The sequence below is a fragment of the Falco rusticolus genome, chromosome 2 (assembly GCF_015220075.1).
Source record: "Falco rusticolus isolate bFalRus1 chromosome 2, bFalRus1.pri, whole genome shotgun sequence".
NCBI lineage: Eukaryota > Metazoa > Chordata > Aves > Falconiformes > Falconidae > Falco > Falco rusticolus.
In genome coordinates, this window is record NC_051188.1 from 37,622,760 (window position 1) to 37,635,768 (window position 13,009).

At 35.4% G+C, this 13,009-nt stretch overlaps 1 protein-coding gene across 3 annotated transcripts in view; it reads left to right on the top strand.

The window, feature by feature from the left end:
• TDRD3 (tudor domain containing 3) overlaps positions 1 to 13,009 on the top strand; it is a 110,321-nt gene that overhangs the window by 75,141 nt on the left and 22,171 nt on the right. For all 3 annotated transcript variants that reach the window (XM_037375857.1, XM_037375858.1, XM_037375859.1), the window contains 2 exons: positions 7,024 to 7,862; positions 9,850 to 9,975. In XM_037375857.1, coding sequence (XP_037231754.1) covers positions 7,024 to 7,862; positions 9,850 to 9,975 — 965 coding nt within the window. The remainder of the gene's footprint in view (positions 1 to 7,023; positions 7,863 to 9,849; positions 9,976 to 13,009) is intronic.

A 13,009-nucleotide genomic window follows, 5' to 3' on the forward strand; every position in this document is an offset into this window, starting at 1 on the left:
ACAGTGATGATACTTATGATTGTGAACTCTTTCATCATGAAGTCTGCATCCCAGTGTTTGCAGAAAACAGGATATGTATTACGAACACCTTTTTGATTTCATTTTATCCTGTCAGTTGTTAACAGTAGAAATGTAGTTCTGTCTTAGGATTATAAAAGTAGTGGTCAAAAATTAAAGGCACATTGGGGAAACTTCTAGAAACAAATTTGAAACGTTACATAGTCAAGAGTAAGGTCTCTTCATGGATTTTTCCACAGAGTAACTCTACTAGGGGAGGGCCCAGGCAGACAGGTTTTTCTGCATTTATGTGTAGTGTAGTACAGCTTCCACTGAATGTAAAAGAAGTTTGATTTTTTTTTTTGCAGTATTTTTGGCCCCTTGCTGTCTCATATGGTCTCTTAAATCCAGGTTTGTTTTTTAAATATTCAGAGATATGGCCTTTATATAGGAATAGTGACTTTGAATAAATGAGTACACCTCTACTATCACACTAATCCATATATATGATTAGGAGCATATGATTACCCGTGATGGTTAAAATTGAATCATTATTGCAAGCATTAGGTTTCTTTACACTTTGGAGAGGTTGTTTTCTTCTTAAATGACTGAGTCTGTGTGGAAGCAAAAACAAAAGACGGTTTCACTGAGCTAAGTATTTTTTAATCCTTTGTCAAGCCACCTTTTCTTCAAAAATTACTTGTGTGATCTGGAGGGGATAGTGTCTGAAAAGAAGATAATTTTTTTTAAAAAAAGTAATACAAAATAGTTATAAAGTAAGATGTTAGTCTTTTGCCCTGTACATAGTGTCTTGTGAGGGGTTTTTACATTTCATCTCCTGATTTCAAAGTTTTCGGTTAATTATTGTAAGTAATTACATCTGTCAAAACTATTAAATACCTGGCTCCATGATCTGCTAGTTCTTTAATTGTAAAACATTGCGTATAGTAAACGTACTTTATTTAAATGAAATGCAAAGAATTAAAACAAACAAACCCATTGTTTTATACTGCGTATCTATTTGATTATTTTTAACTGTGAATGATTGGTGACACCTATGAAAATATTTCTGTGTTGAAATTAAGTAGTTCCAATTTTGGTTGGCAAGAGAAACCTGCTGACTCTGAGAGATAACAAAAGCAGTAGACAAAATTGCTGTTAACTAGCTGCCTTTGCTTGCACTTGGATTATTTCTGCTACCGAATACAAAAGATTTTTTCCATTAATCCTCTTATTTTTCTTCTGTTACGAGGAACAATTCATCCATCTGTGCCAGTTTAAATAAGTAAACACAAGGATTATTGGGAAGAACAAAACAGTGCTGAGAGCTTTGACTATAAAGAATAATGGACGAAATGCTGAGAACCAGGCATGTTTTAGAAATTTTTTGCTCTCTTTTGTTCTTAGGGACTGAGAACAGGATGCTGCTTCCATCCACTCAGGGTCCAAAGCCGCTAAAGGTTTTGGAAGTCATCTACATCTTGGAAAGACTCAGAGACTAACTTTTTAGTAATTGTATATTTATTTGTTATTAAATGTGGTATGTGGTGAGAAACATAACAATGGTTTTTGTTAGAGCATTGACCCAGCACATAGAAGGCCAAAAACTTTTCAGTTTCAGATTGTGCAGAATTGCCTCTTCAGTTCTCGCAGGAGACAGGCTGTGCTTGGGGTGGACATTTCTGCTCTTTCTGCTAAACTGAACCTCCTGTGCAGCGAGCTACAGCATTAACAGGGTCACAGAAAAAGCAAGTGAGAGGTGGCATGTCTGTGTAGTCTGTTAATAGGGCCATTTTAGTTGAAGGGAGAAAGTCATGGGCTGTAGTCTCTGTTTCTTGCTCCATCAGCTAGGCTTTGACTGGAAGAGGAATTTAGACATGCAGTTTTGATTTAGTGGTGGTGAAGTAATTCTACTGCAAGGTTAATTGTTTCAGCAATTAAAGATGAGCATTAAAAAAATATTTTCGTTTCTGATATGAATTTTCTATACTCAGCTTCTAGCTGCTGTGTAATATTGTCTTTCTTGCCGTATAGACAGCTATCAAAATTTGCATTCCTAGTAGCTATGTATAAGACATAATTGACCTATATTTTAGCCATCAGCTGTGTGGATTGAGCTTTTTTAGCCTCTGTCAAAGACTTTTTTTCTCAAACTACTTTTTCTTTTCTCAAGAAATTAATTGGTCAGTTTTCTTCTTCAAATATGCATCCCATAACTGCAGACCATAGTTTTGTAGTGGTTTGAATGATGCTGTGTAACATCAGTATCACATAGACTCTTGCTTCTGTTCCCTCTGCATCTGAGCATCTCACCTGATTTTGCTGCAGTTACCCTTATGTTCTCTGCCACCAGTGTTGTCTGCAGGAGATATGTGACAAAAGAGGTACTGACATTGTGGGGTAGCTCTCTCAAAGACATGCTTCCATAAAGTTTCATAAAAATACAATTCAAGTTGTAAGGAGAAACCCAAATCATTGCCACCGGTGTGGGAAGGGCCACTGTCTGAGTTTTAACCATGTTATTGAACATGATAAAATCCACAGCAGAGAGGGACAGGAAACCGTACTACTTAAATTCCATTGTGCATAGAGCAGTTCTTTTTAAATTGTGTTGGCTGGCATTTCCAACTGCAGCAGGTCCTGCTGATTTCTTGTAAGCAGGGGAATGTGACTGGTTCTGTATGGTTTTCTTGGGTCATCACATACAAAAGCTAAAATAAGTATAACAACTGAGTGATGGTTTCAAACTGAGAAATGCTAGTAGTCATCTTAAAACTACCAAGTAGATGATAAAAGCCTTGTCATTAATTTCAAAATTGATTTTTCAAGCCGCGTTCCCGAATGTCCAGTTACAATGATGATGACTGGCTGATGCGTCTTGCTGTTTGGCAGAGTAGCGTACAATATATTCTTGTTTAATGCCAAATTAATATTTGTTTGTTACTGCCCTGTAGGAACTGTTGCTTTTCTGGGAACGTTAGCAATGGTTCATAGGAGGTGTGACAAGAAGAAGTAGAAGCAAAGAACAGTAGCTGCAATAGACAATCTCTCATCACTTAACTTTTTCTGTTGAAGAAGCTGTAGATTCCCTTCAGTTTCTTGGTGATCAGGCCAAACAGCACAAATTCAAGAAGAATCTGTAGTTTTCTCATCTCTGGGTTTTTGTCATTGACTACTGTTGACAAAGTAATGCTTACTGTTATTTGGCAGTTTTCATTTGGAATGGGTTGTGCTTGAATGTTAAACAGTCAGTTAGCATGTCCTCCTCGTTCCAGACTGTTGCGTGTGATGTATTCCCCTGGGAAGCTTTTAGCACAATATCATCTTCTTCATGGAAAACATAAGTTTACTAGATTTTACATACCTTAAGGTTAGAATAGATGTGAGGTGTTTTGTGAGCAGCTTTTGGATGTCACAGTAAATAGACCTGGAAAAAAAAGATGCTCATGTTCACTGTTTTGAAATTCTCTGCTTTCTTTCTGTGCTAACACTTACTATTACTTTAATTTTCCCATACTATTAAAAAAAATTCTGTAACTGAAAGTTTCAACACACTTCAAAGTCCCCTTGTTGCATTTATATTATGATCACATTATGTAGAGTAGAAATAATTTATTTGATCATCCAATAGTCCTACTTCTGCAACTGATACATTAGAAATTTATTGTTAAAATAGATGTGCAACAGATGGCCTTTTCTATTAACATACTGCTAAAATTTCAGTTGCCTGGGAAAAGGAGATAATAAGAATTCGTCCTAACTACTTGGCTTTGTGTGGAGTTACTCATGCCGTTGTTTAAATGTGTTGTTATTTTTTCTTAGCAGTTACTCTGTTTTAGTTCTCCATGCTGCTTTGTGGAATAGTGGGTTATAATTAAATGAAACTTCTTAAAGTCCTATTTTACAGGTAATCCTTGTTAAGTAGATGAATGTCATTTTAGTTCTTAATTACATCTTTCTAGATTTTGAAGATTAATACTGCCTTTCTAAAGACAGAAAATACTGTCTCATTTGAGAATGCTTATAACTTCTTATTGGAAAGCAGGTCAAAGAGGTGGAAGAAGGGTAGAAAGAGATAATCTCTGCAGCTGTGACAGAAGCAGGTTGCTTGGAGATCTATTATATCCAGATTTTTTGGTGTCTAGTAAAACTACCTATTTTCATTAAGGTGCCTAGGCAACAGCTAAAATCACTACATGCTGTGAAATTGAATAGAAATTTCAGTAAACTTTTTCCAATTATGGAAGAATATGTGTATGTTTCAGTGTTTCCTCAAGGCTTTAAATTGAAGTACTACAACTGCTCTGCATGCTTTGGGAATAAGTCTTGAAGTTGTTCCGAGTCCTTGTATGTACTAGATGCTGTCTGAGGTGACTATCCATCTCAGCTCAGAAAGTATTTTTTAATTAAGAAGATGGTTAAAGGACACCCCTTGAGAGGAGACACTTAAATTCTTAGCCAGTCCTGAAATCCTGCCAACTAGCAGTGTATTCACATGCCCAGTCTAGTCTTCTGCTCATTTCTAATTTTACCGTTAGAGCAACTTTCCCCTGTGCGAGTGACTTTAATTATTTTGATATTAAAATATTAAATAAGATGATTTATAATGAAGTACTTTAGAATTTTATGCACATTTTTCTTTAATGGTGTATACAAGACAGCAAACATTCAGAGGTCATCAAACAGTTCAATCATTTCATGTGTCATTACCATTAAGACATGAGAGTTGAGGCTGGGAATAGGAAGAGTGGAAGTCCAAGGATTTTACTATCAGAGGAGAAGAGGTATAAATTACGAATGTCATGAAGGAAGATTTTTAATTCATTAGGAAGATAAACCTTTCTAGGTGATAGAAAATCTAGAAGATTGGTATGTATTATACAGAAGTGAGAAAGTATAATGAAGATACAGAAAAGTTAGAAATATAAATCAAAAAAACCAGTATTCTCATGTTCCATTTGTAAAGAAGAGATAGAGGTATTTTTAAGCTTTAAGAATTTAATCTAAAAAAAGAAATTTAAATGTTACAAGACTCAAAAAGTCATATTTTCATTTTTAAAAAGAAAATATTTATGAAACTCCTGGGTCTTTCTGAGTAATACACATTCACATGTATTCATGCATTAAAAACATTATTGGTTTCAAAATCATAAATTTTACAGTAAGATATGTTTTTGTCAAGATTACAAACATGCTAAGCCTCATGTATGCCTATGTCACAAAAAACCTGCCACTCGGTCATTTTAGTCAAACGTTTTTGACTTCTAAAAGTTAGGGTAAATCAAGTGTATGTAAAAATAAAACTAGATTCTCATTATCCAATTTAGTCAAATTGATAAGCATTCTGTGAGCTATTAATAATGTGATGCTTGGAAGTATTTTTTTTAAGGCTAAAATTTGCTTTTTAATTCTTACCATGTAGCAAGTAGGTAGGAAAATTTATACATTTGTTGTCGAGGATCAGCATTCATTATTTCTAGTGGTAACATGTGAACTAAAGTTCTTAGTTTTTCCTACCCATAGGAGTGTACTGAGGGCCAGGTAGCAGAGCTGAGTACATAGTCCCACCAGGCGCATGCACACGCCCCACACTCATGCGTACAATACATACATGGCCAACTGCCATGGACGGGCACAGGCAAGAGAAGGACACAGTTGCAGGCACCCACATGACACAAAATTGCTCTTACAAACCTGAGTCACTCTAATGGGTTTATGCTTTCAGTTTCAATCAGGTTCAAAGTCTGTTACCGATCTCATACACAGCCATGCACGTGCGCACACTCATGTGAGTCTTTCTTGGCCCCAAGACCCTTGATCTCTGGTACCCACCTCAGGTGCCTCTTGACCAGCTTAGCTAGTACGACCTGAAGTTTGCAGGAGGGTTACATGAGTGTACGTAACGTAGGTCTGTCCAGTATCTGAGCCCAGACCTGTGGTCTGTCTGGTAGATGGCCTTCAGACCCATGGTCTTTCCAGTATTCAGCTTCCAGGTCTTTCTTGTCCAACTTAAACCATTTTATCCTGTCTCAAGTTTGCCAGCAGATTAAAAAATGTGTCCTCTCACGCACACAATAGAGAAATTAATCACACAGAAGATTTTTAGAAACAGAATTTAATAAGGAGGTGAGACAGGCTACAGTGATAATGTGCAGGAGTTGGCCTGGCAAGTATATTGAGCAAGAGCCTGCTTATTTGCAACTTTCCTCTGTCCTGTTTAATCTCCTTCCTTCTTCATTTTTTCGTGCTTGCTCCTCCTGGGTTCATCTTGATCCTTCCTCTCCTTTGGTTCTTCACCGAAATACCCCATTAATAATCCCATACTTGTCTAAAAAAACATAGTTCTATAAAAAGCTTCACATATACCCGCAGTTCCCTTCTTCTTCAGCATCCCATAGCAGGTTTGCTTTTTCTCGTGAGGTCCATCTGGTTGAATTTCTTGAAGGTAATGCTTGAGCAGTTCCCATTATGTCGCATTGATCAAGTTCTCCAGAGTTCTGGGCTTCGTTACTGTTCCTGTTATCTGTATTTTTTCAACCGTGTTCATTTTATCGTGTCTATTTCTTGCAATTGTTTTTTATGCTGAACAGCTGTTAACAAGTTATTTTTATAGAAAGTTTCAATTCAGATTAAAAGTATGACTCTTTTCTCCTCACTTTCCTCCCTCTTCCTTTCTCCATGTTGATTTTTTTTTTTTTTGTCTTAAACAACTGTTACTCAAGTGAGTTATTGATGTATGTATGGAAAAATGAGTATGTGGAAATCTATGCTCAGCTTTTCTCATACTGTTAAGTGGTTTGGTTCTAAGTACAGGCCACAGTAGTGCATGTTTTCCAATGACTAGGAATTACAGTTCAAATGTCTCTGTGATACAGAAATGGAATGGTACACAGAAAATTTAGCAAAGGTAAACACTGCATACTTTTCTAAATAATCCTGTTACTTTATCAGTTAGCATCTGAAACAGTATTTCTAAAATATATTTGTGTGACATACGTTAATAATTGAATTTTTTTTTCTTTGTAGAACCAAAATTGCTATTTCAGCAACCACATCAAGTACAGCATAAAGTTATGAATGCAGAACAGAATGGCATCAAAGAGAATCATTCAAGACACATGTCTCGCAATGACATGAGACAGCCAAGGAATGAGAAACCCCCTCGTTTTCAAAGGGATATTCAAAATTCAAGGCAGGCTTTTGAAAGTGTTGGGTTACCAAGAAACAGAGGTCCTGAAAGGCACAGTTCTTTAGAACATTGGACAGATGAAAAAAATAAAAGTGACAGACATTATTCTAGAAATGATAGGCCGAAGGATTTGGGTTATCCCATAGCCACTCACCAGAGCGATATTACTTTCAAAAAAAGGGATAACAATATGCAAAACAGAGTAGGAAAAGGGGTGTCTTTCACAGAATTCAAGGAGAACTCTGCTGCTCAAGATAACACAGACAACAATAACCAGAAACGTGGGAAAAGGGAAAACCAAATACACAATTCTGAAAATTTTTGTGATAGGAAGGCACGAACAATTAGTAGTGAGTCCTTTATGGTAAAAAGTGAGCAGCATTTTGGTGTTAATAATGATTACCAAAATCCTGGTAGAACTGATAATTTTAATGCTGTACCAAATGGAGATACTGAGCATCATCAGAAAGGAAGACGAGTAGGACCTATCAAATCATCAGGACCCGCTACGATCCCATCTTTTGATGATAAAATGTTGTGTTACAACACTGGTCCCAAGAGGAGATCTGGGCCCATCAAACCAGAGAAAATACTAGAATCATCAATTCATATGGAATATGGAAAAAGCTGGAGACCAGGGGATGAATGTTTTGCCCTTTATTGGGAAGACAACAAGGTATGCCTTTGTCAAATGAGAAGTACCTCAAATTGTACCTTTAATGTTTTCTTACGTACGTGTGGGAGACAGCGTGCTACTGCAGTGACATAGGTTTTGTTCATAGGTATGTGGTGTGCTTCTTGGCTAGCTTCTTGTTCTATTTTTTAATTTTATTTATCAGGTATGTCGCTTATATTCATTGCATGAAACTAAGTGCTTAAATTAAGTCATCTTGATTGAAGGTGATTGTTTCTCTCGTTTAGGTGGATTTTTGATTTTGGGATGACTAAGCTTGTAAGTGAAGTGCTGAAATTTTGAAGGGATGAATATGGATCTAGGTGCCTATATTGTTTTCCAAGGAACAACAAAGGGGATGGTGTGCTATCTAGAATAGTCTGTAATAGTTAAATGTGTAACGCCTTTTTCTAGAATAAGTTAGCATACAGCCTTTACTAGTAAAAGGAAAGAGCAGAGTCTGCAGGAATGGGGCTGTTAAAAAACCCTCCCTTCTTTTTATTTCAATCATTACAGAAGGGAAACAACAAAAGGCTTATTTTCCTAGTAGATTCTTAGCTGAAGAATTTGTGAAACAAATGAGTTATGCTACACGATAGTTTTGTTTTAATGATTTTTAAAAGTTTAAATACTTCCTCTTCATCTGTTTTTCCAAGTAATAAGATTTCTGTTGGAGCCAGACACTTTCCTTTCATCTTCTCCTTTGCTAAAAAAGTTTTAGGCTAATTTTTTTGATTTGTTACTATCTGTTCAGGAGTTCTGTGTCACTCATGGATACTTTCTTCAGTTTTTGACCCTTTCTGATATTCTGAGTACTACCTTAAATATTATTATTCTTTGAATAGCTTTACTCCCGCCATTTTCTTTCTTGTTTTGTTGTTGCTTATTTTATGTTGTTTATTTAAGTTTTCTCCTTTTTTTTGGTTTTTTTTTTTTGTTTGTTTGTTTGTTTTTTACAAGAAGCAGATAGTGTTTATATAAGATAGGTTAGCAGCATGACTTATTTTTCTCTTTTGTTTATATGACTAAAACAGATGGTAAGATATGGAAAATTTTCATCATGGTAACATACAGTAAGTTGACTCTGAAATAGGAATATGTAGCTTGGGTGGATGGATTAGTGTGAAATACCATGGCATATAATGGAATTGTTTTCTGTTTTGAGAAGCATATTTACATTACTGTGAGATAGGTTTTTTAAATTCTGGAAAGTATGAAACTTGCAAAATAACTAGATATGAGGTAATCCCAGACTGTTACCTGTGAAGTATTCATCACATAAAAGAGGGGTTTTTGAGAGTTACTGGGTTTTGGTAGTTACAATAAATGCTGCTGCTCACATCTAGGACAACTTTGAAATGAGGTGATAAAATTCAGTACCGAGCTTAACCATGTTAGGAGACAGCAATTTATTTTGTTCAATGTCATAAAAGTGATTGAACATCTTCAAGAAAGCTGATTTATGTTTGCATAAATGTCAAAAAAGTCCAAGTTTTGTGTTTAGAAAAAGGACTTTTTGATGGGGCAGTTCTATCATGTTTACCATATTTTATTATGAGCTAAATAGGTATGTATTAGTATATGCAGTGTATATGGCTGGTAGGCACATATTGATGCATGTATTTTAAGATAGTTTTAGAGTAACAGTTCTCTGTATACAACAGCATTTGTGTTTGAAAGCAGAACCAATTCATCACTGAGAAATGAAAACAAGTATTTCAAATGTCAGTCTGCTTTCATAAGCTGCCTATTTTCTCAGTGAGTATTCTAAATACATTCTGCTGTGTCCTTGCAGTCTACTGTGTGCAAGTTTAATGTTTCTAGTTTAATATCTGGTACAAATCTTATTCAAAATATAATACTAAGACTGCATATATATGCACACACACATATATACACACACATATATGCACACACACATATAAACAAGGTTATTGTTAAGCTCTTTGTGATATTTCAAGTTTTGACCTTTGAAAATTTCTTTTTTAAGTTTTATCGGGCAGAAATTGAAGCTCTTCATTCTTCTGGGACAACTGCAGTTGTTAAATTCAGTGATTATGGAAATTACGAAGAGGTACTTCTCAGCAACATCAGGCCTGTTCATGCAGACACGTGGGTATGTGATAAAAAATTGTATTAAAAAATACAAACTACGTAGTCTGTACAAAATTTGTAACCCTTCAGAAATATATGCCTACTCATGCAAAGATTGCTAGTTGCATGTAATAATTAAGTGAATACATGAACAAAATCTCAACTTCTAGTTGTTTATATGAAACTGCATAGAACTGTATTGTGATTTGGTATTCTTCCTGTATAATAAATTTCAATTGTATGTTTTGAAAATGAATAATTGACCTGTTAGCCAAAACAATTTTATGAAAATCTTCTTTCTAAAAGTTGTTGCTTGCTCTATCTAACACCGTTTTCTGTTTTAGTTCATGTATGCTGTTCTGTAAAGGTTAGAAAACAGTCTTTTAAAATATGTATTCTGAAGATTTTTACTACGTGCTTATGTATGGCTAAAAGACACCTGTATCACTTTATTTTGTGTCATGATTTTATGCTTGTTTCAATGACGACTTTGCCAACTATTGTAGTGGAGGTGCTCGCCTCAAAATCTGTTTTGAGGTTTAGAATGTATTAGCCTTATGAAAGTTGGAAATTTCAAAAGGCTCTGTGGATGTCATGGAAACAGAGGTACATTTTAGTTTAAAAAAATGAGTGCGCATTTCTTTGTTTACTTTTACACTAAAGAGCTGCACAAAAAGTACTCATATTTGCATATTGATTCCTTAATGAAGAGTTGACTGTGCTTATTTTAATTTCTTACCTCTGGATCATGCCACCATGTTACTACTGTTTCAGAGGCTGAACAGTCAACTGCTGTTTCTGCCAGTGGTCTTTTAACTTGTATTGTCTCCAGTAGCTCTCAGATGGCCATTTTGTATTAAAGATACCTGAAACTCTTCCCAGCTGACGCATTGCTGTTTCTATCATAATTTACCTTTTTCCTTCTTTTTATCCCACTAGCTGAGCTGTAAGGAGCTAGGTTTTTTCTATATAATTGTACTTATTTTGATCCTTTATCTGGGTTAATAATCACCATTTTCTTCATGTTTTTGATTACGGTCTTGAGGATTTGCTTTTACTCATTTTAACCCTCCAAAAGTTAGCTCTCACATTCTAAGAACTTGGCCTGGCGTTAAGACTTTGTTGGTCTAGTAGCAAGGTGCCAGCCTGGAGCAGTGGTCATTCTTCCTGCCTCTTCTGCCTGTCTTTGACCACATATTCTTCCTTTTTCCTCTCCACCTATGTTGGATCATCAGTCATGTAGCCACAGGATAAGTCAAGTGAGATGGACCTCTTTTTGGCTCCCTCCAGGCTTGTTTATTTCAGAGTTAGTTTGTTAAATCTGATAGAAGATGGTGGGACAATGTATGGAGAGGGGATTCTGCCAATGAAGTTAACATAGTGCTAACATCTGCTACATCCTGATCTAGTCACTGAGGCTTCCCCAGTTGTTACTGGGGAGAAATAAGGATTTTCCAAGGACCTTTCAGTCCATTCAGAAATGAAAGATACCTTTCTCAAGGTTCTTTTTTCTCTCAAGGGAGCCTAGGTGAATTCCAACAACTAAATTGAGATCATTATAGTTATATAAGATAAATGCCAACCAACATCTTCACAGTAGAAGTTTTTATGGTTTATTTCCAAGGTTTTGCTGGTTTGTTGCTGAAAGATCCTTGCAGCTGTAGGATTTTTGCAGTAGAAAGTTGATTAGGAACTTGCTCTTCACTTTTTTGTGTTTGCATGCTAACTCTAGTTGTTATCATGCATTTGCAGTTCTTAATCACCTCTTGGAGTCGTGCTCTGATACTCAGGTTTATCTTTTAAGCTGAACACTTCTGATCACATTTCTGTCTGTGTTCATGTTAATATGTAAATCTTGATAGCACACACAAATGCAAAATTAAGTTCTCATGAATACTGTGTCATAAGATTTAGGTAACTTTGTGGCTTCTTCTTTACAAGAGAAAAAACCAGATTTTGAACTGACTTGAATAATTACTTTTTTTTTTTTCACTGCTTGATGTTATCAGCAACAATGAACTTGTTAGGAGTGTTATGCTGAGTTTTATTTCAGTTCTTCCAGATAGCTAAGTCTTTCTTAGCTGTCTCTACTGAAGACTTGTTACTGATGTAGAAATATACTGTATGTGAGTTGTAATGTCCTAATATTGCCAGTTTTTCAGATGCCTTTTTGAAAGAGTTCTTGCTACTAAATGAATTCAGTTAAAGACATAAATTTGTCTGTGTTAAACTGCTTATTTTTTACTGTTTACTCCAGCATGCTTTCTGGTACTTATGTATTGAATTTAATTTTTTTCCCCAACAAATATAAACTGATAAGAGTATGCCACTGGGAGGAAGCAAAGGGAAAAAAAAGAAAAGCATAACATAAAGTTGCTTAACTAGTCACTTGAAAAATATCCAAGATATCACAGTGACATTACTTTGATGATGGCATGACCTATTATTTAAGCATGTGAGCTTCTGCTCTACTTTTGGCAACTCTGACAATTATTAAAAATGGTAAATTAATTAAAAACCTTGACGTTATCAGTGGGTTTAATATAATCTTGTTTTCTCTTTAGCCCCTGCTAGTTAACATTCTTCTTTCTGTTCCTCCTGTCTTTTTAATGCTGAACTGTACTGCATTACTACAATTTTTGTGGTTTTGGTGAGGTTTCTTCGGGGTTTTTTGTGGGTTTATTTTGGTTTTTTTCCTTGACTGTAGATTGAATCTGCCTGATATTCTCAGGGTACATTGTACTTTCCCCTTTAATGGAAGAAATGTTACTAGGTGATTTTAAGACTCCTTGATAATTGTATATTGTCTATCACACAGTTTTCCCCGAGTCCTATAAGGTTTCAGACCCTCTCACACCTAATATGCTGCTACTTATCTTTCTGATGGCTGGAAGTACAGAAGATAAAGCTTTCTATTACATAAGTTAAATAAAAAAGCTAGTGGGGATTTATTTTTTAATACTCATGTACAATACCCATATAAATATATTTAAGAGTACTAAAACTGATTATTTTTTTTCTTAGTGATTGCAAAATGTGTCTCAGGTATGCAGTTC